We start from the raw sequence: 25740 nt of genomic DNA, 5'->3' as shown, positions 1-25740 counted from the left end.
GCGCCCCCCTTACCGGTGCATTCCCGCAAGCCTTGACTTTACCGCGTGCGCACCCCCCACCCACCCAGCGGGTGCGGGTGCGGGTGCGGGTGCGGGTGCTGGTGCCGGAGGGTGCGGCCGCTGCCGGGGCGGGGCCAGCCGAGCACGCGCCCCCACCTCTTCTCCCGCCCGCGCTCGCCCCCCGCCCGCGCCCGGGGCGCCCGGCCCGCCCCCTCCCCTAGCGCGCAAACGAACCTCTCGACGCCGCGCGCGGCGGCGGCGGGCGGGGGCCGGGCGAGGGAGGGGGCGGGCCCGAGCAGCCCCGACTCCGCAGTTGTCTCCCGAGCGCGGGCTGCGCCGCCCGAGCCGCTGGGCTGGGGAAGCGCTAGCGGTTGGCTCCCGGGCCGGCTCCTCCAGGCGCTCGCAGGCATGCAGCCCGGGAGCAGGCGGCGCGCCCCGGGCCGGTGCTGAGCCGGCCGGGGCGGCGGGGACCAGCGCCTGCCGAGCCCCTCCCACCTTGCCCCGGGGCCCGCGAGCTGCGCTCCGGCACCCCCTCTTCGCCCGCAGCCCCGCCAGCGCCACCCCCCCCACCCCCCGCGGGCCGCAGGGGCTCATGCAGCCGCCAAGGTAAGCGCGGGCCGGGAGCGGGGCGGACCCGGCCCTGACATCCCCGAGGCGCCGCCGGCACTTGCGGGTCCTCTCCAGCCCCGCGTCTCTTCTTGCTCCCGTCTTGTCCACAGTTGGAGCTTTGCTGAGCCTCGATCGCTTTAGCTCTTGGCAGCAGTAAAGTTTTTGTGGTTTAGTCTTTGCTCTTTTTTCCTAAAATGCTCTCCCCGGGCAGCCGGCAGCGCGCGTGCTTGGACAGACCCGGCGAGCGTCTCTTCCACCGTGCGCGGGCTGGGAGCTCCCTTTCTCCGGCGCGGTCACCGCCCGGCCCGCGCACCCTGGGATGTCCCGCCGTGAACCCCCATTGGCCCGACTCACCCGGGTCCCCCTCCTCCAGCTCCGCGCCTGGCTGCCTAGGCCAGCTGCAGAGCCGCGGGACAAGCGCCGGCCCCCGGGGGGGGGGGGGGGGGGGCGTCGGTGCTGCACCTTCTGGGCTCGGGTCCCAGCGGTCCTTTGAACTGGGAGCATCTGTATGCAGGAAGGTGCGGGACTTGGGTTCAGTGCTAAGGGATCGGACTCCCGAGTGGCCCCGGCGTTCCTAAGTGGAGGGGTGGGCCCGACGGGCGGGGCACAGAGACGATTCCGCGCCCGGCTCGAGCCGTGGCTCACGCGGGAGAACTAGCTGAAACAGGGGGACAGGTGTATTTAGGGGGAGGACCGACGTGTGTTGGAGCGGGGGGCGGGGAGGGGCGCTCAGTTGCAATTCTTGATTGCATCCTGTTAATGTAATTGCATTAGATTTGCTCCGGGGCAGAATCAATTCCCCCAAATTGAGATTTTTAATGGGAGCCTGCGAGTTGCTATTATGTCTGTGGTTTCGGAAGGCGTTGGGTTGTATTTATTTTACAATTCGGGTGTCTCGAGGGCGGAGTAGGGGAAATCGCGCCATCTAGCGGAAATGGTAAGCCGCGCCTTCCTTTTCGCCGCGAAGTTGGGTGTTTTCAAAGTACGGGACTCCAGCGCCAGGTAGAGAGCGGGCTGAGCCCTCCCAGGAAGGGTGGTTATCCTAGTTATCCGTGTGTCTACAGTCTGCGTGAGCGGGAACGCCCCGACACCCCCAGCTCAGTGCGCCAAGCTCAAGGGACAGAATTACAGGTTGTGCCGAGTGGCAGGCTGGCACCTCGAGGAGATCTGTCACCTTCTCCATCTGGCTTTAGGGTCCTCCAGCAAAAACAGAAAATGTTACCTTCCGGTAGGTGGACACCCATTGTTCGGGCATCAGTCGCAGGGGGGGGAAAAAACATGCGCGCACTTTGCTCTTCTCCAGGACGTCACAGAGGAGTGATTTTTCAGGCGAATCTCAAGCCATGACCCCGAGGAAAGAGATTGACCGAAGACAGCTGAAGGAGAAGTGGGAAAGGGCCTCTTGCAGACCAGGCCAGAATAGCATTTTTTTTTTTTTTACACATACAAAGGGCTTCTGAAAGTTCCACTGCTGCAGCAGATGACAAGCAGGCCCCCTTTACAAGGGACATGATCTCCTGGGAACAACAGGGAATTACTTTGCTGCCTGACCAGCAGAGCGGACAAAGGCTCTGGGTGGAGCACCCACACACCCAGGCGGGCTCCACGTTCTCTGTGGCTCGTTTTTGCTGCCACCTTACAGGCCAGAGGATATTAGCCACGCCAGCCGGCTTCTCCCTATTCTAAAGGATAGGTTGGTTCCTTGTAGAACAGCACGGTGGTCCCCCTGCGGTGAAGACCCTTGCCCCCTTGAGATCCTCTTCGTGGTGGTGATGGGGAGGAAGGTCCCAGATTCCTTTTGTTTTTAATAAAAATAAATTTTTTCTTACATTTTATTTATTTTTGATAGAGACAGAGGACAAGTGGGGGAGGGGCAGAGAGCGAAGGAGACACAGAACCCGAAGCAGGCTCCAGGCTCCGCGTTGTCAGCACAGAGCCCGACGCAGGGCTCGAACTCACAAACTGCGAGATCATGACCTGAGCCAAAGTCGGACACTTAACCGACTGAGCCACCCAGGCACCCCGATAGAATTTTTTTTAACATTTATTTATTTTTGAGAGACAGAGCATGAGCAGGGGAGGGGCAGAGAGAGAGGGAGACACAGAATCTGAAGCAGGCTCCAGGCTCCCAGCTGTCAGCACAGAGCTGGATGCAGGGCTCGAACCCACAAACCATGAGATCGTGACCTGAGCCGAAGTCGAAAGCTTAACCGAGGGAGCCACCCAAGCACCTCCCAGATTCCTTTTAACAAGAGCCCTGCCCCTCCCTTTTCCCTTCCAGGTGAAAGACAGGTGCTTACATTCTAAATAGACATGTAGAGTGGTAGGTGGCGTTTCTGCCTCCCCCCATGCTGTCTCTCCCTTTGCAGGCGTTTATTTAATAACCAGATTTGTGACAGAAAGGGTCTTGCAGTGACCCGGCATCTTATTCAAGGCGGGCTTCTCTGACCTTTGCTAAGAAACGCCTTACAAGGTGTGACTGCTGCCTCCCCAGTGTGTGTGATCATACAGAGTAGAGCCATCAGAGGCTCCTATTTAATACGACCCTTGGCCCAGCCCTTCGGCCAGCCATCCCATGTGGGGCCAAATACAGGAACTCTTAGATGAAGATGCTGAATAAAATGATAGGTACTGAGCATCCCTGACATTGGGACAGGAAGTTTTTTCCAGTCATTGTTGTAGTGATGCTCACCAGACCAGTGATGGCGTCTAGATCTCGCTAGAGAAATGGATGTCCAGAGAAGTATAGCCCAGGTTCTGTGGGTTTAAAGTGCTTTTTTCCCTTCAACCTTGCTGCCAAATGAATTAAATTCAAGCATTTGCTTTTCCCACGTGTGGTCCCCAAATTCAGTCATGCCTCAGGAGGTATGATCACCGATCTCTTGAGAAGTCTGCCATCCAGGGAAGATTGGATATCCCCAAGTGAAACCGAACATAAACAAACTAGGATTACCAGAAACCAGTGCAGGCTCACGTGAATCTGTTAGTTCTGTGAAATGAAAAGGCACTACTCCATAAAGATCATTGTTCTAGAACCTGACTTATAATAACCCAAAGGTAAGTTCAAATAACTTTTCAGCATCAGTGGTGTTTCTGTGGCTCTTTCGGAGGATGGCTTGGGTTTTCAAACAACATGCATCATTTATTCATTCAACAGACTTAACATAAATTTAACCCGAAGAAGGAAGGCTCCAGACTCTCCCACCTGCCTGGTATCCAGCCCTATTCAAAAGACAGACTCCTGTTTTCCTAATTTTGACCCAACGGCAGTGCATTTTCAGCCTCTTTTCCTTTCAGTGGAAAAACTAAGGACTGTCTCACCTGAGTGTGCATACATGGTCAGGCAGAAGTCGATCTCCTTGGTGACAAATAAACATCTTTTAAAAGGATCCCCGGTTTCTTAGCCAGGTGTGACCCTATGAGTAGAAAACGCAGCATCAGGATGCCTGGGTGGCTCAGTCAGTTAAGTGTCCGACTTCCGCTCAGGTCATGATCTCATGGTTCATGGGTTCGACCCCCGCGTTGGGCTCTGTGCTGATATCTCAGAGCCCGGAGCCTGCTTCATATCCTCTGTCCCCCTCTCTCTCTGCCCCTCCCCACTCACGTGCTCTCTCTCTCTCTCTCTCTCTCTCATTCTCTCTCTCAAAATAAATAAACTTTACAGGGAAAAAAATGCAGTATCATATTAGAGCCTAGGGGTCGAGGCAAGAATGCCTACTGAGTGAGATGTGAAATCTTTTATAATTCTCAGGGCAGCAAGAAGAAGAAATTTTGAAACTTGGGCAGAAATTAACAAAGCAAATGCAAATATCTTTTATAGCCTCATTTAAAAAATTTCAAGGCACTTCTACTTGATGGATGTAAAAATGCCCTACGTACTTACTTGACCTATAAAATTATATCCAGATTACTACAGTAAAGAACTCAAGTGTAGCAAACACTGTTTATGCAGAAAAAAATTACAGAACTACTGCTTGAGTTTACTTCGTGTTCTCCAGTTGTTTGTTTAAAGCAACACCACGAGGGGCGCCTGGGTGGCGCAGTCGGTTAAGCGTCCGACTTCAGCCAGGTCATGATCTCGCGGTCCGTGAGTTCGAGCCCCGCGTCAGGCTCTGGGCTGATGGCTCGGAGCCTGGAGCCTGTTTCTGATTCTGTGTCTCCCTCTCTCTCTGCCCCTCCCCCGTTCATGCTCTGTCTCTCTCTGTCCCAAAAATAAATAAAAAACGTTGAAAAAAAAAAAATTTAAAAAAAAAAAAAAAAGCAACACCACGAGGTGAAGAACTTTCTAGAATCAAGACACTAGATTTGCCAGAGTCTGGAAATCTGGCAAAAACTTGAAAACAAAAGCTTCTGTCATCTGTCTGGTAGACCAAGGCCAATTCCTGTAGATTCTGTGTCCTCCACGGGGCATAGCAGAGATCAGCAGATAGGAGTGAAAAATGCCCTAAAACTTACTGATTTGCATCTGTGAGGCCTTGCTTAGTAATTACCAGCCCTTGTGGCTGCCACTTTGTATGTTTCATTTTTCCATCTTCGGGAACTCTCCCACTCCGGGTCTTTGCCTGGTTGACAGCAACATTTTGGCTCGTTTCCTGGTAATGCTCAGCTCTTGTGCCCTCGTGAGCAGAGATACTCTGGCCAAGTCCTCGATAAGAGTCTCAGTACGGTTATTTTATTCTTAGTATGCTGTTCCTCTGAAGATGGACACAGACTATTTTTTTCATCCTCTTTTGGAGTTGTGAGGACTTCTCTCCCTGATGACTTTTTGAAACGAGATTAGGTGGAAACGCACAAACGTACAACGACTTGCCCCGGTGGCCTCCTGAACGTTCGTGGTGAGCCTTGTCGGCCACAACGCAGACGCTCTACCTCAGAGTTCAGTCTCCTGCTAGTTTTTGATACGTTTCACTGATCTGTACCACGTGGATCTCTTCCCTCCAGTCAGGTATTTAAAAACCATGATACCTTGGGGCACATGGGTGGCTCAGTCGGTTAAGCATCCACTTCCGCTTAGGTCATCATCTCATGGCTTGTGAGTTTGAGTCCCCCCCCCCCCCCCCCCCCCCGTCGGGCTCTGTGCTGACACCTCGGGGCCTGGAGCCTGCTTCGGATTCTACGTCCCCCTCTCTCTCTGCCCCTCCCCCACTCATTCTCGTTCTCTCTCTCTCTCTCAAATATAAATAAACATTGAAAAACAATTTTTTAAACCATAATACCGCATTGTTCCACACACTTCCACAAAGCTTTATCCTCTGTCAGAGTCTGATCCTCTCGTGAGATCCCAAGATGTTGCTAGTTACCCCCCTGCCGGGACGCTGTTTCACTGGCTCTCAAAGAGGCTTGCTCAGAAGACATCTGCTGGGCGAAAGTGACTTCGAGATTTGCTGCCAGTGCCCATTTTCAGCTCCTGACACTGTCAGTGGCATCCTGGAGAACGGATTGCTCTCATAAGAATATGTCCCCTGGATACGGAGACTTTAGGCTACTCCGTGGTGTTACGGTCTCTGCAGCCGTTTGCTTTGGCCACGTGGCCTGTGGGGATATTAAATTGACCAGAGCCCCCTCGTGCGAGGGCATGCCCTAGATAGCAGCCACAGAGTCCCAAGCAAATGGAACTCCTGATGACGTCCCCCACGGCCCCCGTGATAAACCATCTCCCCCACCTCCCAGGCCTTTCTCTTTATGCACCCCTTAGAAAAGACCCCCACGGGGCTCCCCAGAAGCCCACTCTTTTGGTCTGAATTGACCGATCTAGCCTCAGCACAGAAACCCTCAAACGCTCTACCGTGGACCCTAATAAAGGCATGAGCCCCAGTCCTGCCTCTCTCCCTGCACCCTCCCTTGACCACCCCACGTGGCCCCTCAAGGTATGCGGCATGCTTTGTCTAGATCTGTGAATAATCAACGTCTCCATTTTAGTTTCTCCTGCGGTCTGTCGTTGAACTGTGGCTCACCTCCCGTGCCCCACTTGACAAGGGTTCATTTGACAGATTCATACCAGAAAAGCACATGGAAATGCGTATCCCCCCCCACAGAGCCATAAACGCTGTAGGGTTTCCTCAACCCAGTTGGTAGCTTGGAAACAATACGATTTAACGTGGGTTTGGAAATTTGGGTGTGTACTTTCATTTACATTTAATTTAATATCCGTTATGGAAAGCGGTAGAGTATAAATAATAAATAGACTTTTTAAATGCAATTGCATTTTCCCAGATGGGCTTCCATTTATGCAAGAGACGCAAAACAGCAAGAAATATAGAGCGCAGAGGCCAGGCTTACCTGTAGACATTATGAGGTTCACGATGGCATCTCTTCACAGGTCCGGACCCACCAGTAACCCCCCCCACTGCTAAGTTTGCTAGGTCATTTTGCCTCAGAACAAGGGAATCACGGGACATTAATTTATGGCGCTTCATGTCCTTTTGTGCCGCTAAAATAGTCTGATACTCAGAATACTGACTTCAAAATCGCTTACCTTCCTATCCTGAAGCACACATTCGGCTTTGTATCTTCACGTATCTCAAGAGCATATGGTAGGGAAAAGCCAATGCCACCCTTTTCTCTGCTGTGAGGGTTTTAGCTTGCTTTTATTTTCCTCTGCTAAGAGCATGTTAAGAAAGGAGATCCCAGGGGCGCCTGGGGCGCTCAGTCGGTTGAGCGTCCGACTTCAGCTCAGGTCATGATCTCGCGGTCTGTGGGTTCGAGCCCCGCATCGGGCTCTGTGCTGACAGCTCAGAGCCTGGAGCCTGTTTTGGATTCTGTGTCTCCCTCTTCCTCTGACCCTCCCTTGTTCATGCTCTCTCTCTCTCTCTCTCTCAAAAATAAATAAATGTTAAAAAAGAAAAAAAAAAGGAAAAAGAAAGGAGATCCCTAAAGTCCACGTGTCTGATTTCTTTATGTGTAAATGGATGCTATTGGCAGAATCTACAGACTTCAGGCCTAGTTAGAAATATATTTACCTCCCCTGAGCCTGAGCCAGGAGTCAATGAGGACAAAGCAAACCCAAGCCAAGATGGCGCCCAAGGCCTGCCTTTCTGGGTCAGTGACCAATCTCTAGGGGCAGGAGCCCGCCCGGCTTTGAATTGGAGACACGGTCTGAATGGCTTGTTATCTGAAAGGACTGCAATGAATTGAGACTATAGATAGTTTTATCGAAATATCCTGTTGTGTAATATTTACCTGTCATTCAGAGGCTACATCCAATTAAGCACTTTATGAAAACTTGCCCCCCAAATACCATTTAGTATCCTAAAGAAAGGAAAGGAATTCTATAACTCTTTCAACTTCCTAAATCTTTAAAGGGGAGGGGGAGATTGTTCAGGCAAATTGTTCTTTTCTGAAAACGTTTTGAAAATTTTGTTTCTGGAAGACAGCATATCTCCAGACATACTCTCATTTCTAACACATGACCCACCATTCTATAAATGGAGCATATTATTTGACCAACAGAAAAAAGTAAATGCCAGGTGAACACGAGAAGAGATGTGAAGCAGCTGTAGTTTGGTGGGGAAACACTGAACTTGGCATCACGAGGCCAGGTTCTGAGGCTCTCCCTGCCCTCGCTATTCTTAGTGACCTTGGACAAATCACTTAATCTCCCAGAGTTTCGGTGCCCTCGTTTGTGAAATGGAGACAACTGTGCCCGCCACACGGTTGAGATGACTCAATGGTTATGTGGGAGACTTTGTGTTTTAGTGGTTGCTCAACAGAACTTGCATATAACTAGTAATGCACTTAGAACCCACCCAGGAGTCAAGGTTATCCAAGAGTGCTTGGGGGATTCTGCAGATTTCCCCCCAGTTCCCACATGTACGAAGACTCTAGCAGAATCGGGTGCACAGTAGACACTCTGTTATAATCCAGACAATGGTTCCTGTCTGTGATGTTGTCAGCTACTTAGCAGCACTTACTCTGTGCCAGGCATCTGTCCTAAGTGGTCTGTCTATATTGTGTCAACTCATTTACGTCCTCACAAGAACCCTCTGTGGGAGCTAAAGTCTATCCCCACTTAACAGATGTAAAGGGTCGGTGTTCAGATGGCATGTTCTTAGCCAGAAGGCTGTATTGACTCTCTCACATCCAAGTGAAGCCTCCAACAAATGCAAAAAAGAAAACAACGGTGGAGGAGGAGGCTGTCACATAAAGCAACACATTTGTTCTTGCTTCTGCATTGGCGCTCGTCCCCACCTCCCATCATCCAGGGATCTTCGGTATTTCAGCTTTGCATTAGCCATTCTAAACAATTTTGAATTTGATGAATAACTTGGTTATCTGTTCCTATTGCTAAATGTCTATGGTATTCGTGCTTGGCACCAAATTGTTCATTAATCCAAATACTCCAGCCTTCTGCTGGTGGAGAGAGAGAGAGACAGACTCCCTGTCAGTTCAGACAGTTGCCATTTGGTGAATAAATGGTTCCAAGCTGGTTATTCTCCCCAGGACTTTCTGGAATGGGGAGAAGTAAACACTGGGTGGTCTGTTCTCCATTACAGGAACCTGGTGTTTCTTGGTATGGTTACCCAAAAGTTTCTTTAAAACAAGAGGTTATTCCATGTTCGGAAGGCATGGTTTCAGGTGTAGGGTAGAATTGCTGGGGATTATCGCTGAAGAATTTGCTCAGCCACGTTTTTACTTGGGGAACCCAGAAATGTGACAGAGGAGGCCCCAGAATGGCTCCTTGGAGTCAGGTGTAGGCAAAGCCAGTTAGTTACAGAGCTAACACCAGTTGACCGGATCCCTAGAGACCCCTCCTGGGCGGCCAGGCCACAGTTCTGCAGATTGCAATGGCGTCTGGGGGTCCAGAAACAGGACAGAACATTCAGGGGCCACAAAGTTAGAGGTGGAGCCACCCCAAATGCCCCGTCTCTCTCTTTCCCCAGATCCACTGCAATGTCTAGAAAGCCTCAATCTCGACACTGACAATTAAGCACTTCACAAATGCTATCATTTTCATACTGGCTTTGTGGGCAGAAGAATTTGTAAGCTGTGGACCAGATGGTGGGTGTGTGCCAGAGTCACAGTCCCGAGACCCAATAGGAAGCGAGACTTTCGTAGGTGACACTCCAGTTATACACTGGTTTGTAATCCCTGCAGGGAGAAGTGGGAGACGGATCAAAAGAAAACGCGTTGGCTTCTCCAAGCGTTTCCTGAGAAACCCAGAAGTCAAGAAAGAGAGGCGAGGAAAGGCAGAGGGGCTGCTCAAATCCAAAGACCATGGAAATGCACCGCCAGAAACTGTTAGCAGGCGATCAGGAGGGCTCCAACCCAGCCTGGGTTAGGCAGAGACGACACAGAGGGAGTCTGAGCGAGAAGATGAACACAGAAGGTGGAGTGGGGTTAGGAGAGGCAGAGGGAAGACGTGACGTCGCTGAGCCTGGGAAGGAGTTGGTGGGCTCAGCAGAGGTAGTGTGACAGCCGCGAGTCACCCAAACCCCACTCTGCCACCCAGCCAGCTGGGTGACCTCAGACAGGTTACTGACCTTCCGCAGTGTAAGTGGGGGTAGATGTGAGTTGTCTGACTTCCAAATGACAGGGGACGGAATAAGCATCTTTAAACGGGAATCGAAGTCCAGGAAGAGGAAAGGATACAATCTGTCTGTATGTACATCTGTCAATCCTCCTTGGCTGGTGATCTCAGTTCTTCTCTGATTGCTTAGCTCCTACCATGATGGGGGAGTTCACAGCACTATTTAACAGGAAATACCTACTGGGAGAGAGCAGTCAGAAGGTTGCTAATCATTCTTGGCGAAATGATAGCGAATGAGCTAGGCTGATTGATTTTATATGTGCTTACATGCGCATGGAAATATCTAGAAGGATGCACATGAAACTGTTAATAGTTATTGCCTCCAGGGAGAGTCACCTAATTTCATTTGACAGGAAGTTGATTGGTTTGGATCATGTGCCTATATTGCTGTTTGAATTTTTTTACGAAATTTGATGCTAGACAGAAGGAAATGGAAAGCCCAGAAAATTTGTTCCTTCTAGCATTTTCTTTGAAAAAAAAAAAAAAATTCCTGGTATATCTTCCCAGCACAGTGACTGTGCCCATGCCTACCATCAGGGGTGAGTTTCTGGGAGGTTCTAAGGGGGCCACTCCATACCGATGTCCCAAGCCCAGCCAGTGCTCCAGGCTCTGTTCCCGAAATTGGAATCATGAGTGGAAATGCCAGCCCATGGGACAGTCTGTGTAGATTCCTAACAGGCGGAAGTTTGACAGAAGGTGTTCCAGACAGGGTGAAGCTGATGGCAATGGTGGATGTCACCAATCTTTGCCGTCAGTGGTCCCGTTTGTTAAGGAAGTTCCTGACAGAGACTCCCCCCGCCCCCGCACACCAACTCTGAGACACTCACCCGTTCTGTAAAGGCCCTAGTTGATGTGCAGTAAGGATGACGGGGAATCGATGCAGGGCTCTCAGCTCCTGAGACACGGAGAAAGCGCATCAACACCCATCTCAGAGTTCTGAGCACATGGTAGTGGAAATCATTTGTCTCTACACCTGACTGCTCCCCTGGGCTGCCAGGAGGGGGCCAGGACTGTCTGTTGCTTGTGTGAGAATCCCCAACCACCGCCCCCCCCCAATCCCAGAGCTGAGTGTTCAAGTACTTGGTGAGTGCTCCTTGAGTGAGTAAAACAGAAACACAATAAATAAATAAAAAGAATCTCCCTTGTGTGGGGGAAGACAGTGTTACTGATCTGATCACGTACATTTAAAGCCATGTCCAAGAGCAAATAAAATCTGCTCATGTATGAAAGTCATAAGAAAGAATCCAAAGAAAAAGTGAGATACTTCTTCAGTTCCTAAAGAGAGCTGGTGGAATGTCAGGAAATTCTATTTCAAAACACCACTAAAATATTGGAGTACAATCTCTCCATTTTATTCACCAAGAATAAGCATCCCTCGTGGTGAGGGAGGCAGCACAGAAGCACACGGAGAGGAAAGGAAGCCTGCAGCAGAAGCGAAGAAAACAAGATGGGCCAAAGAAGGAGGACACTAAGACATTCTGAGATCTACAGGGAAGGGGTCCCTCCCTGCCAGAGTCTGAGACTCACAAATGCTTGGGAAGAAGAGAAGCAAACAGAGGCCGTCTCCTAAATCGTCATGGAAACAGGTCAAGGAAACTCTATGGCCACCAACCCCCAACCATCTGGACAGAGAGGAGCAGGGGTAATTAAAGATGGCAGCCACGTCCTGGTGGCCAGAATGCGCACTGAGCTTCCACACCGGGCCTGCGCCCAAGGGCATACAACCCTGGTCTCCCTGCCCACAAAGGGAGCCCACCCATCTAGGAAGGGGCCCTTTTCATAGCCACTTTGTGGAACATATACTAAGAAAGTAATATCACCAGGCACGTTTTAAAGTCCCAATGAACTGGACAGAGCACAGCACACTTCCTGAAAAGAGAAGATGAAACCGGAGAAATCTATTAGCATTCTTTGAGGAGGTAGAAACAGGCCCGGAGACGAGGGAGAAACCCAGGGATGAATTATGTTTAGACTTTCAAAATTCCTTCCGACTAAGTTCCACCCCGGGGGTCATTCGCAATAGTTAAGTCGCTCCAGAATGTGCCGGGTGGGGAAGGTGGGGGGAATCACCACAGATTGGAACTGTCCTCAGAGACAGGAAACAAAAGATGGGATAATCAGGTACTTTTCTGGATGAAGAATTATAAACCGTGGGGATCCCCAAGGATCGCTGGTGCTCCCAGACTTAGCTTAAATGTCCATGGATCATCTGAAGGAGCGAATGCTCAGATGCTTCCAGGCCTGTGGATGAATTGAAGGGTCCGGAAACAAATGGCAAAACAAATAGTGGATAAGCTAGAGGACAAGCTTACGAGTTAGCAAGCAAATGCATATTTAAACTTCGGGCAGGGAGGGGGGGCGGGGCAGGCCTCAGTTGGATATGGGAGAACATATCCAAATCATAGCAAAATGGACTCTGTCCAGTCTGTTGATAGCCCCAAAATGGGATCTTGGGGGTCTTTGCAAAATGTTTGTGGGATAACGATCGTGCAGGACCCAGTGTTCAGAAGGTGCTAAAATGCTTTCAGAAATGGCATTGGGAGCTAAGCCAAAGATAGGATTCTCCCTGGGCTGTACCCAAACCTGGCGGTTTTACGACTTTGCCCTAGAGAAAAATACCGCAGAACTGTAGAAAGGTTAAGTAATCACCCAGGTAGAAGACTTCCTTGAGAAGCTGGGCTGCTTTGTTCTTTAAGAGCTTTAGGGTGGAAAGATGAAACCCCAAAGATGATATGGTCAAAGTCTATAAAACTTTGGAAGTTACTGTGATGAGAAAACCAACTTTAGTTTTTCTGAGTTGCTGCGTTTTACATTATGAGAACCCTGCTGTGGACATTCAGGTAAGGACTCAAGTTTAGGGTTCCTGCCTTAAGCTCCTGCTTTGCCAGGGTACCTTTTGAAATAACCCTTAGAGTTGAGCCTAAAGAAGAGTTAGTGACCTTCACCTCCACCCCCTTATATATAAGTGCCTGCCACCCCACCGTCTGTCTCCTGTTCACGATCTGGGATGAGGGAATGCCCCTGGCCTGGCCCACTGTGCACCCCACCATCCCACTCTTTCTGGGGCCTGTATGCAATACATCTCACGACTCTAATTCTTTTTGTACATTATTGAAACTACACCTTCCATCAAAATGACTTTATGGGCTTCACTTGCCCAAAGCGGGGAGCTTGGGTGCTGAGGGAACTCCTGCCTGCCGACCCCATGGGGGTGCTTTTGCCTCCCCGTTCAGCCAATCATAAACTGCATATTCTTTTTTTTTTTTTAGTGTTTTTATTTACTTTGAGAGAGAAAGAGAGCGTGAGTGGGGGAGAGGCAGAGAGAGAGGGAGACACAGAATCCAAAGCAGACTCCAGGCTCTGAGCTATCAGCACAGAGCCTGAAGCAGGGCTTGAACCCATGAACCGTGAGGTCATGACCTGAGCCAAAGCCAGACACTTGACTGTATAACCGACTGGGCCACCCAGGCGCCCCTTTAATATGCATATTCTTAATGCAACACACCAGCTCCGGCTGCTCAGCACCATTACAGAGAGGGTGAACAAGGTCTAGCTCATCAAACCCCAGACCCACGGGAGCCCTTGAAGTCTGAAATAGGAACTTGAGATTAAGTTTTATTTCGATTAAAGAGGAGTGGGTCCCCCCCTCAGTTGTAGGCAAAACCAACCGAGCTCCTCAAGACTTGGTATAAGCAAAATCTGTTCAAAGGTAGGGGGTGGAGGCAATGGGAGTAGACCCAAGAAGTTCTTCCAGTAAACGAATGAGTTGGGAGCTATTGACGACATATCCCTGGGCTTGTGAGGTTGGTGAAAATACTTCTTGGGACCAGTGCTGGGCCATCAGCTTCCTCCTTGTTACAAGTCTGTGCACACAAGTGAGAGAAACCTAAATCAAACCAGTTTCGGCAAAATGAGGAACTCTCTCGTCTCCCGTAGCCGGACCAGGGAGGAGGAGCTACAGGGAGAGTGGCATGGGGAGCCCTGAAAATCTCCAACCGTCCCAGAAAAGCTCACCAGATAAAATGCGATTTTAGTAAAAACAGCACGCTAACTCTGCAGACACATCCTCCACCTGCAACACTCATCAACACTGGCCTTCACATCAGATTGCTACCCGCAGACTCATCATGTAGGGATCAGAGACCAGGATGCGGCTCCCCCATAGCAACAGTCTCAGGACAGATTCTGATTGGTCAGCTTGGGTCATGTGCCAGTCACCACTTTATTGAAAGTACTTGTTAGGTTCTCTGCCTTGCCTTGACTTTAAATCCAAGAGGATAAACTGATCGACTCAGCCTGAGTATTAATGTGCACCCAGGGTTGATGAAGCGTGATGCAACTTACAGACCTAGCGAATCCCTACACATGAGTCACCTGGGAGAGCTCATTAAAAATGCTGATGCCCAGGCTGTACTCAGGGATGCAGATTCAGCTGCTCTGGAATGGGTCCTGGGCAGTGGTACTGGTTAGCCCCCACAGTGGTCTCCCAAAAGAATATGTCTCTCCTCTTCTTGAGACCTCAGGTGGGGCTTCCAGCTGCGATAAACATGGACACCCTCTCAGAGCCTGTGCTGGCCATTCTCGAGCTTTCTCAGGCTCCTGTTCTGTCTTTCTGCAGCCTAGTCTCCTCCTACAGCCATCCTCAAGCTTTCCAGCCCCTCAGGCAGGCCACACCTTGGTACATGTTATACTGAATGTTCCTTCCGCCTGGAATCCTTGCCCTGCCCCCCCTCCTTCGCCCACCATCTCCCCCGGCACTCTCCCACACTAGGAGAAACTTCTCTCCCCACCCTGCACCTGGGTCTGGGCTGGAGGCCCCTGGCGCCTGTGTTCTGTGCCTCTGCTGTCAGAGTCTGTGTTATGCTTTATTGAAAGTGATTGTTAAGTTATCTGTCTAGCCTTGACTTTAAGCCCAGTGCGGACTTGCATCACTGGAATTAATGGCACATAGAGCACATCAGGCATGGGCTTGGTGTGTTCCACTCTACAGTTTATTAGCCAATAATTGGGTGAGTACTTAACTGCACTCAGCCTCAGTTTCCCCATCTGCAAAATGAGGATGACACTAGAACGTACCTTCGCTTTAAGTGTCTAGAAATGTAAAGTACTTAGCCAGCCCTGGACATAATGTGACAGCACAGGGACACCTTGGCCATAGTTGCTGTCATTCTTACTAAAAATGAATCCTTCAAGACAACTCACAGGACACACCATCTTTTTGGTAAAGCCTTCCCTGGGCGGTTGGCCGATCACCCCTCACCTTCCTCTATCGTCTGTTTCTACCAGCGATTCAAAGATAGGAGCTGTCTTATTTCTTTAGCCCCCAGGGACTGGCATGCAGTAGTCCTGAGTATATATTTATTGACTGATGACTCAGACCCTGGATTTGGGAACACCCTGTCCGTACCCAGAGGCAGGGAAAGCTAGAGTCCCTGACACCCCTCACTCCTGGGAGGCATTAGCCTTATTCAGAACCTTGCCTTTTCCGAAGCCCCGTGCCCCTCCCCCCACAGCCCCACTGCCTGGACCATGGGGCCATGAGGCCCCAGTGCTGGGGCCTCCACAGCTAGGGCTGGGGAACAGGGAGCAAGAGCCGTGCAAGGGAAAATCTCTAACCCGAAGCCCAGAGAACAACCTAGGGGAGAACCCATAAGTGGTCAGACTCTATAATGGGAACTGTCTGTATGAAGTCAGCTACACTTTGAGTTAAGTCCATTTCTGTGGCGAATGAAGTGCTGAGTTCCTTAACCCAGTGGTTTAGGGATTTCTTATTGCAAAGACCTGGGGAGTTGTCAATAAGCTGGCTGGTTTGGCCAGTACAGACAGATTGTTCCAGGTCAGCAAAACCCCATACTGCTCTACTGGGGGCTGGATTTCTCTTGATAGTCTAAACTATGTAAAAGCCAAATCTCCACTTCGGTGATGTCCAAAATCAGCCTCACACATCTCTCCTCGTGAGGAGGAAAAGAAGTCCTTTGCGTCCCTTTCCCAAATTATTTGCTTACGTCGTAAGAATTGGATGTCCTCACAAAATGGCGGCCAGTCTTGGAGCAGGAACTGTGGGGAGTTCCCAGGGCCTCTCCCAGACTGTATTCAGTTGCAGCCGCTGGGTGACAGTATTATCAGCCTGCCCCTTACAGACAAAGAAATTGAGGTGTAGAGGCTCCAAGTCCTGCTTCCAAAGGTCTACCCTCAGGCCAGGACCGTGTTGGAAAGGCCTGCGTTGAGGTCTTCTGAAGGCTGCACAGCCTATCTGCCACTGGAGATGTTGCCACAGCAGCTGCGATGAATTCACTGCTGGGGATGGCTGACGGATCCCTTCTCTCTCATTAGTGAGAAGCTTTAGAACTAACCGTGAAAGGCACAATCCAGCAAACGGTGTTCATTGATGGACCTCAAAGGTGCCTCTGTGCCGTCTGGCTCCGTGCCTGCCCCCGTGTGCCAATGTTATCCTACCATTCTGTGGACTGAATCCTTAGGTCTGGCCCAAGGACAGGCCCCGCTGGAGAGGAATGCCATCAGAGCCCTGGATCGTGAGGTTGCTGGGCTCTCACTGGGCAAAACTGCATTAGTTTTGCAAATCAGGGCTTAAAGTGGACCCCAGTTTGGGGGAGCGATGGATAATTAGAGCCTGTTGGGCTGAGAGCTAACTATTTGGGGGAAAAGCCGCGGCACTATAACGTTAAAGGTGAGCAGTACCTTCGTGGCATTTGGAAATGCCAAGGAAAGACAGCTTCCTTTTGCCCCATGACATACCTGGCTGAGAGACCTCAGTCCCCTTTCTTACCTGGTCTGCAGATCCCAGATTCAGAAGCACTTCTGCTTGGCGTGGGACCTCAGGGACTTAGGGCTTTCTTCCCCTTGCCCAAAGCTTGCTCCTCCAGACCTGCCCTCCTGGCAGGCAGCGCCCCAAGCAGCCCTGCAGCCTGTGTGGCCGTCTGCGAGTGAGGACTGCGATAGTGCTTAAGGGAAACATCAGAATTGGATAAAAATTCAGATTTTTTTTCCCCCTCAAAGAACCAGATGAGTAGGCTTGGAGGAGAGGTGAGGGGGGGCCACGGGGGGAATTGGTTCGACTCAAAACACTTGCTCTGGCCTATTTGTGTTCCGTCCAAAAGATGTTTCCCAGGGAAGGTTGCCAGTCGCTTAAATATCCCAACCAGAGGCAGAAGAGCCTCAGGTCCTAGGGAACCTTGGGGAGGAAGGAGACATATTTCTCCTGGAAAAATAAGCGGCCGAGTTAAGGGAAGTCACCACCCTGATGCCCTCCCAGGAGCGGCCTTGGTGGCCTTGCCCTGGCAACCCCAGGCGGCTGGGCCCTGTGCACCGCGGGGACCGCAGTATCCACACCTCCTCCGGGGTGGCAGCCGTCCTGCCGCCTCCATCAGGCTCGAAGGCCCCCAACTCTGGAGTGCAGCCAGGGCAAGTACTGGCGAGGCAGCGAGGTGCTAGAAGGGGATGCCGGAGGCCCTGAGCCCAGGCCGGGTGGGTGGCCCGGCGGGATCTGGGAGGGAGCCGCGAGGTGCGTTAGTGGCTGAGACCCAGCGGGCCATCCCGGACACCCTCGGATTTTTCGGCCCCCTGCATGGGGGACCCATCTGAGTAGAACAATGAACCAGGGGGTGTCAGTGGCGGCTTCTGGACGCGGTCTGGTTGGAAACGGGGTCCTGGGGTTTGGCTGCAAGCGCAGTGTCTACCCGAGTTGGATATTTACAGGTTGGATGGGGGAGGGGGGCTCTCGGCAGGCGGTCCGGAGGCTGGGCCTCTTCGGCCTGGGCTGCCGCTGGGGTCGGGGAGCCGGGGCGCGCCCTGCGCCCCCGGGCCCGGGTTCCCGAGCTCCCCGCGACCAGCGTCGGAGCCCCGCCGCCTCGGTCCCCGCCCAGCCTGCCCCCCACCCCACCCCACCCCTCACGCGCCGCGCTGAAACCCGAGCTCGAGGGGGCGGGCCGCGCGGCGGCTGGGGCGGCGGGGCCGCGCCGACATTGGAGGGGACCCGGGGGAAGGGAGGGCGAGGGAGGGGCGCGCGGGGAGGGGGGGGCGCGCCGGGCGCCCGCGGCCGAGGGGGACCGAGCCTCCCGGCTCGCTGCTCCCGCCGGCGGAGCGAGGCTGCCCTTTCTCCGCAGCGTGATTGATTTTCCTCTTCTTTTCTTCTAAACTCTTCTTCCAGGGAGAGGCTAGTGGTAACAGGCCGAGCTGGATGGATGGGTATGGGGAGAGGGGCAGGACGTTCAGCCCTGGGATTCTGGCCGACCCTCGCCTTCCTTCTCTGCAGCTTCCCCGCAGGTAAGGCACTGCCCCCGGCGCAAGGATGGCCGGCCGGGCCCGCTCCCCGGGCCTCGTCGCTGCGCTCGGCCCCGCGTCCGGGAGCCAGTGGAACTGAAATCCGCCGGCGCCCCCTGGACCCCCGCCTCCCGTCTCCACTGGTCTTTGTTTCCCCCGCGCCCCGCCGAGGGCGCGATGCACCCCCGAGGGGACCGAGGAGGTGGCAGGCCCCCGCCCCGGCTGCAGTGAGAGGGAGCCGGGAGGTCGCAGAGGCCGGGGGCGTCTCCCTCCTTGCGGGAGAGGGGGTGCCGGGGACGCGCCCCTTAGGGGCCCCGAAGGAGGGGTGGGGTGGGCTGGGGAGCACCGACTCGCAGCAGGGGGCACTTTCTCCCGCTGCTCGCCCACCAGTGTGCAGACCTGCCGTGTGCCCAGGGGTGGAGCCGGGGCCGCCCCGGAGGTCCCAGGCGAGTCCCCGGCCGCCCCCTCCTCCGGGACGCCGTCCCGCCCCCACGCGCCGGCCCACGCGGGGATGCCCACGGCCTGGGCTCCCGCGAGCCCGGGTTCCTGTTTGATAACATTCCGCGTCGCCCCCTGTTTGTTTTTATTGTGTCAGAAAGGGAGAGAATTTCAGAATTAAAGCTGAAAAAGCCATCTGTTTCCAATGAATCCCCCATAGTTTTTCACAATGTTTTTGGCAGATCGCTGCTTTCAAATTCCTCCGAGCCCGGACCTCTTGTTTTTGTTGGGGGAAGGGAGACCAACTCCACAGAGAAGCATTTGTTCCTTCCCAAACGCTCCAGTTTCTTTACTTTTTTTCCCTCCCCCCCCTTTCGGGGGGAGGGGGAAGGCACGAAACTTAAATCCCCGGTCTGTTTTCTTTATAATGTTTCATAAAACTTTATTTCATTTTGGCCATATGCTACTCACAGCCTGGAAACGCCAGTTAAACCCTTTATACCCACTTTTCTCTTGCTAAAAATACAAATAAACCCAGTGTCACGGGCCAAATGGCCCCCTTTGCAAGGCGGGATCTGCCGGCCGCGTCCATCGTGTTGCGGGGCGCAGAGGTGTCTTTTCGGCCCCGACGCGGATCCGCAGCCCCGCGCACCACCGAGCTCTTTGCAAGAAAGGATTTCAGTTAGCCTGGGATTGGGTTGTTTTGTTTTGCTTCCCAGCCAACTGGGTTTCAGGAACTGGCGGAACTGGGCAGTCCGGGCTCGGCCTGGCTGCAACTTGGGGCTGCGGGCGCGCGGGCGGGCGGGCGGACCGTGCTGGCAGCGGTAAGGGCCAAAGGATCAGTTTACCTTCTCGCCCCAGCCCCGCTTCGGGGCCTCCCGCGCCAACCCAATCCAGCGCGCCCAGCTCACTCAGCAGCTGCCCGCGCCCCAAGGGCGTCCCGGACAGCCTCAACCTGCTCCCAGCTGTGGATTCCACCGGGGAGGCCCCGGCTGAGGACAAGATGGGGGGTGTCAGTTGCCCCAAAGGGCCCCCGCCCCGGTATATTAACACCTCTGTAGTGAGTCCAGCAGCCAGGTGGCCTACTCCTTCTTCACACACACACACCTTTTAAAAGGCAGTTTCCCCATGCACAGAAAGGTTTTGCTGAAAGGCTGATTTGGTTCCCTTACCAAAACTGAAAAAATAAATAAATAAATAAATAAATAAATAGGACCATCATCTTTAAAAAGAAATCCACCTTCTGGAGAAGCAGGACTTTGCAATGCGTGTGCATCTCGGTTTGGTCCAGATAAAGATCCAGCCCGTTGGAAGTTTTATCAGATGGGTTGATAAATAGCTTTTGTCCCTTGGCTGCCTTGGGGGATGTGATCTCAGCTCCGAGCTGAAATTGAGAAGGGGGGCTTAGAGGCCCTTAAAACAACACCTTCCCGCTCTTAAAGGGGCAGCACTTGTTAACTTCTTGAATTGGGGAGAGGAAAGGGAGGGCTGGTGGGAGGTACTCAGGAGTCCGGCGGCTGCCAGCACCCCAGTGGTGGTGTTTTTGTTGCTGCTTTCACATCTCCAGCTCAAAACCTTTATTTTAAAGCATCCACCCCCCCGCCGCCCCCAGTCAGAGCAAAGCTGGTGGGTTATAGAATTCAGAATGCGAATTCCATCACTTTTGTTTCCTAGAAGCCCATTTCTTTTTTGGCTTCAAGGCTGGTAACTAAAACCTGGCAGATAGAACAGATAGCTGTTGCCCTGTCATGCCAGCTGGCTCCCGTTTCTTCTCATTTGAGGACTTGACAGCTGCCTTTAGTCAAAATTGCCCACCTTACTGAAAACAGCTTCCAGGCCTCCCCAAACCAAATGCACCGGGGGCTCCAAAAACTCGTATGATCAAGAAACCTGGGTCAGAAGACCGTTTCCTAAGTAAGAGATCAAATGGGTCATTTTCACAACGAAGAGATGGACTGTCCTAGTCTTTGACCCAAGGACAGAGGGACTGCTTTGGAAGAAAGTCAGAGACACTGCAGGTGTGGCAGAGGTCAGGGCAGGGAGGGCCTGGTGGGTGCTGGGGAAAACACGAAGCCTTGGCCAGTGCAGGTACAGAGACCCCCAGGGGCCCTGCGTGCTGCCCACTGAAGGCAGGTGGAATCCAGCTCGAGCAGCCACGTGAAAGCATAGGCTTGTTCAGGGCTGGTGAACTTGAATGACTGCCAGGAGTAAACCCATAGGAGTGCAACTCAAATTGGACGTAGTTATGTGGAGAAAGATGCCTTCACCTCCGTGGACTGAGAGGGTTTGGTCTTTTGAGAGTGTTCACGTGGACTTACCCAGTGGGTATGACATACCTGCTGTGTTCCAGACTCAGTGACGGCAGTCGGGGCCCTCCTCCATGCAGGGCCGGCAGAACCCCCAACTCCTAAAGGGTGAGGGGTCTGCAGTGTCCCTAGGGCGCTAAGGGCGTGCGCTTGGACGATGCCGTGCCCACAGTGGATGGACTGGTGGCCTCGTCTAGCTGGGGCAAGGAGTGGGGCGGGAAGGAGGAGGCCCAAAAAAAGCCTTCTCAGGAGGAATCTTCCACAAATAACAGCTTGTTCAAGACCCAATTAATAGATCCTTCTTATTCTTAGACTTTGAAAGCTTTGTGACTTAATACAACAGATTTTTTTTTTAATTTTTGAATGTTAATTTTTGAGAGAGAGAGCACACACAAGCAGGGGAGGGGCAGAAAGAGAGGGAGACATAGAATCCAAAGCAGGCTCCATAGCGGTCAGCACAGAGCCTAACGCAGGGCTCGAACCCAGGAACACTAGATCATGACCTGAGCCACAGTCGGACGCTTAACCCTCTGAGCCACCCAGGCGCCCCTCAGATTTCCAAGAGAAACCCATCAAAGACCTATGTTGTAGATACGCTGGCATGCTTCCCGTTAATTTCATGTGGCTGCTGTACTCCCAGCACAGTGGTTCCTAAAGTGTGGTTCCTCCCCCAGCAGCATCAGCCTCCCCTGGGAGGCTCCTCCTCCCCAGACTCACTGAAGCCATGCTCCGGGGGTGGGACCCTGGTTCTGTACTTCACCAGGCCCGCTAGGGGGTTCTGATGCACACTCAGGTGTGAGGGCTGCTGTTGCTAAGAATTATTGCCCCGCGGCCTTTCTCTTTCCCTCGTTGCTTTCCCTTTACTTTTCAATTGCACCTGTCCCAGAAATGTTAATCCTCAGGGGAGAAACTCCAGCTTGGGGAGACCAAGTCTCTCTGCTATGTCCAAGTGCATCTCTGTCATTATGGAGATGAGAATAGTTCCGCCAGAGCTGCTGTTCAGAAATGTGCAAGCAAGTCAATTTGCGTACCACATTTTTGTCTTCCCAGTGGGACTTCGTGTCCCAAAGGCAGAGAATAAAGTGATGTCTGGTTGCAAGAGCCAGATGACAGCTGAGCCAGCTAGCAGCTAAGGGGTCTGCAGGGAAGAGCGTTGGCTTCCAGGCAGAGTGAGACGGAGAGTCCTATGGACCATTTGCCCCCTCACCCCTGAGGTGAGGAGGTGGTCTTATGGTTGAAGAAGGGAAGGCTGCCTGCAGGGTTCCAGTCATTGCTAGCGATCGCCCCCATCTCAGAGGACAGGTGGGGACAGGCTCAGATAAGGATGCTCCGGGAGGTGGGGAAGACGGGGCCTCAGGACCCTGTGGAGGTAAGAGGATGGGGTGGGACCAGTTTATGTGTTGGGGGCGACGTGTGGTTCCTGTGCCAAACCCTCTCTTGAGTGAAATGTGCAAGGCCCTGGACAGAACTGGGCTGAGAACCCCAGCTTTGTGCTCTGGTTGAGTGGTAGCTACCGTGCTGTTTTCCTGCTTGGCTGAATTCAACCTGCCTAAAACTGCAGGCGCTGTTTCTTCTAGGGCGACCAGCTCATCTAGTATCTCCCCTGGACTCTTAGAGGTTTAAAGCTGAAAGTCCCGAGTCCTTAGCCACCCTCTCAGTCCTAGGCACACCAAGATGGTTGGTCACCCTCCACTCCTCTCCCACCTGCCCCCCGAGACTAGTGCCTGGTTTGAGTCCGTTAAGGAGCCCGCTGTCCAGAACGGTGAAGCCCTGAATGTCCGGTGGGCCTCTCCATTCAGTGCAGTTGCTTGGGGCTGGGCCTCCTTCCTCCACCTTTTCCTGCCTGTTCCCGTTGTCACCTTGCTACAAACAGCTGACCAGCCCTAGGACCTTCCTCTGGGCACCCCCCCCCCAAACCCTCCTTTTAGAACAAAAGTCCTGCTCAGGAACTCATCCCTCCTCGTAGCCCTCTAGAGCATCCAAAAGGGAGGACCCTCTGATTTCTGGCCCCACACTTTTCCCGGGCCTCATTTGCATGGCTTCTGGAACATCCCGAGACTCCAGGTCACCCCTGCCTGCCCCCCTACTCCACCACCACCCACCCGCCTTCCCAGGCCTTCCTTGCCCAATGCTGCTCCCCACCTAATCGAGGCCCAAGTTCAGTGCTGTCTGTTGGGGTCCAGTGCCATCCCTCCAATGACCTAGACACCTGTCCCCTTGGCTGCAGACACCTGTGCTTCCTCCCAGTTTCGCTGCTTTGCAGGTCTTGGGGTTTTGCTCTCTTCCAAATCACCAGTTCTGTCTATAAGGGTAGAAGAACCGCATTTTCTGTTCCTTTATCCCCTTCTCCTTTCTGGACACACTGAACACACCCAGCAGCATCCTGGGAATTGGAGGGCCCTTGGGTCTTTTTGCATTTCTGTTATACGTGTTTTCTCAAGAGACAGAGACCACAGGCTTTTTTTCCCCCAGATTCCCCAACCTTTTTTCTAAAATAATTTTTTCGGGGTTATAAAAGCAATACTCGTTTTCAAAGCTAAAAACCATAAAGGGCAAATAAGTACGTGAGAATAACCCAAACGCCGACCTCCCACAGACAACCTATCACATCACTACTTAAGATTATGAACATCCTTTGAGACGTAATACCTTCTACTGTTCTCTCCAAAGTATGATCGTTTGAAGGAGGACAATCATTTTTAAAGCTCTCCTCGTTTATTGAGCGGCCACAGTATCCTGGGCACTCGGCCAAACGCTTTGAGTACAACACCTCGCGAGATCACCACACCTTCCTCACGGAAGAGAAAGTACCGAAGAGGAAACAGAGGGTCACAGAGGTTGCCTGACATTACACAGCTAGCCGGTGGCCAAGCCGGGAGTAGAACACAGACTCCCGACCCTTTTCCGTATCCCATATTGTGAATAAACATACTCCTTAGATTTGCTTCGGAGCATATTCGAGTTTGTGCTGTGCAGCATATAAGGCTTCAAGGTGGCGGGGGGAAATAAGACCCCAAATTTGGAGGTATTAGATAGCAGAGTGAAAAGCTGACCACGGATTCTGTGGACCTAGCGGTTTTTGGGGTTTTTTTTTTTTTTTTGCCTCCTCCCAAAGGCCCTCTCTGCTGCCTGTCTGTCCTGGCTTAACATTTCAAAGAAGATGCCACCCAGCCATAGGTCAGGCAAAGAAGTTGGCAAGGGCTGTCATTGTGCAAATTTTCCCAAGTCAGATTTATGTCTTTTGGGTTTTGCTTATTTATTCATTTCATGCACCATTTCACCCGAGCAGTCGAAATACCGAGACGCCTATTAAAGTGATCCGTCTGCACCCAGGTCCCCGCAGAAAGGAGCCCATTATTGGTCCGCATGCTAAGGAATGTCCCATGAACACAGGCTCACACACGTGTGCGCCAGCCGGGCGTGTGCCCAGCTGGCATGCATTTGCCCTCCCACTGCATGAGGAAGGTGGAGGAGGGAGGCCCGCCTGCGGATGGCGGTGAGAGAGAAAAAGCCACTTCAAATGAATCTAGATGTGGAGCGGCCAAGCAGATGAGCCGAGGGTTGCTGGAGGCAGAGCCAGGATGGAAAATTATCATTTCTAGAGCCAGCCCTGGACTCGGGAAAAGGGGTTATGCCTCCAAGCGGGAAGAACACACTGCTCACCTGAAAGCTTCATTGATATCTGGAAAGTGATGTCTTTGCCCGTAACCACTCTGCTTGTGGAACCTGGAGTAGCTTCGTTCTGTGCCCTAAGACAAGATGGTATTGGTCTGGAATCTTGCGCCCGGCTCAGCCCTTGGTCATTATGGGTCCCTCTTTTAAGTTTTTGTTGTCATTGTTGTTTATTTTGAGAGAGAAAGAAGGAGACAGACGATCCCAAGCAGGCTCCACGATGCCAGTGCCAAGCCCCAAGTGGGGCTCGAACCCAGGAACCATGAGATACCCACAAACCTGAGCCGTAATCAAGAGTCAGACACTTAACCAACTGAGCCACCCAGGCGCCCCCATCAGGGCCCCCTTTTACCCAGAAGCCCTCAGCCACCTGATTTGACAGGCCTGCTTGTGGCCTTGGTGAACACAGGTGCTTCTGAATGTCCTGTCTGCCATTGATCTGGTTCCATGTGGCCCCAGTGGGAGTCGGGGGAGGGTGCCCAGTTTGGAAAGCTGCAGTGTGCCCTTTTCCTTGGCACTCGGTGTGGTTTCTTGTAGCAACTTGGCGTGTGTGATGGCTGGGGCAGAGCAGCCCTGGCAGAGTGTGACAAGTGTGACAAGGGGCAGTGCCTCCTGCCTCAGCTCAGTAGGTGGCATTCAGCCACCTCTTCCCACACTGGACAGTGAGTTAACCCCCAGCTCCCTGGCCTCCCCACCTCCCCTTCCTAGAGCAGTCGAGACTCTCTGAGAATCTCCCTCTTGCCTGCTTCTTTATCCTGTAGGCCAGTTCCCGGACAACGGGGTTTCCGGAAAAGTCCCAGCACCTTTGAGGGACTCACAGGCTAGGCCGGTTCCCCCCAGACCGCCTTGGGCTGCATAGGGAGGAATGCTTTTTAGGAAGGATGATCACTTGCGACTTCGTGCAGGTTA

At 52.6% G+C, this 25740-nt stretch overlaps 1 protein-coding gene and 1 long non-coding RNA gene across 2 annotated transcripts in view; both read left to right on the top strand.

Moving 5' to 3' along the window:
- Positions 1–295: 295 nt before the first annotated feature.
- Positions 296–25740, top strand: part of RGMA (repulsive guidance molecule BMP co-receptor a) — a 47262-nt gene continuing 21817 nt past the window's right edge. Inside the window, exons 1-2 of the mRNA XM_019460159.2 lie at positions 296–606; positions 18303–18418. Coding sequence (XP_019315704.1) covers positions 593–606; positions 18303–18418 — 130 coding nt within the window. The 5' untranslated portion in view covers positions 296–592. The remainder of the gene's footprint in view (positions 607–18302; positions 18419–25740) is intronic.
- LOC109273380 (uncharacterized) lies at positions 20475–24104 on the top strand. Its single transcript, XR_002083009.2, has 2 exons — positions 20475–22373; positions 23830–24104. It is a non-coding gene; the product is annotated as an uncharacterized LOC109273380 (long non-coding RNA).

The sequence above is a fragment of the Panthera pardus genome, unplaced genomic scaffold (assembly GCF_024362965.1).
Source record: "Panthera pardus isolate Hobbes unplaced genomic scaffold, ASM2436296v1 HiC_scaffold_24, whole genome shotgun sequence".
NCBI lineage: Eukaryota > Metazoa > Chordata > Mammalia > Carnivora > Felidae > Panthera > Panthera pardus.
Note: the sequence above shows the minus strand (reverse complement) of the source record. Positions and strands in the feature narration are given on the sequence as shown.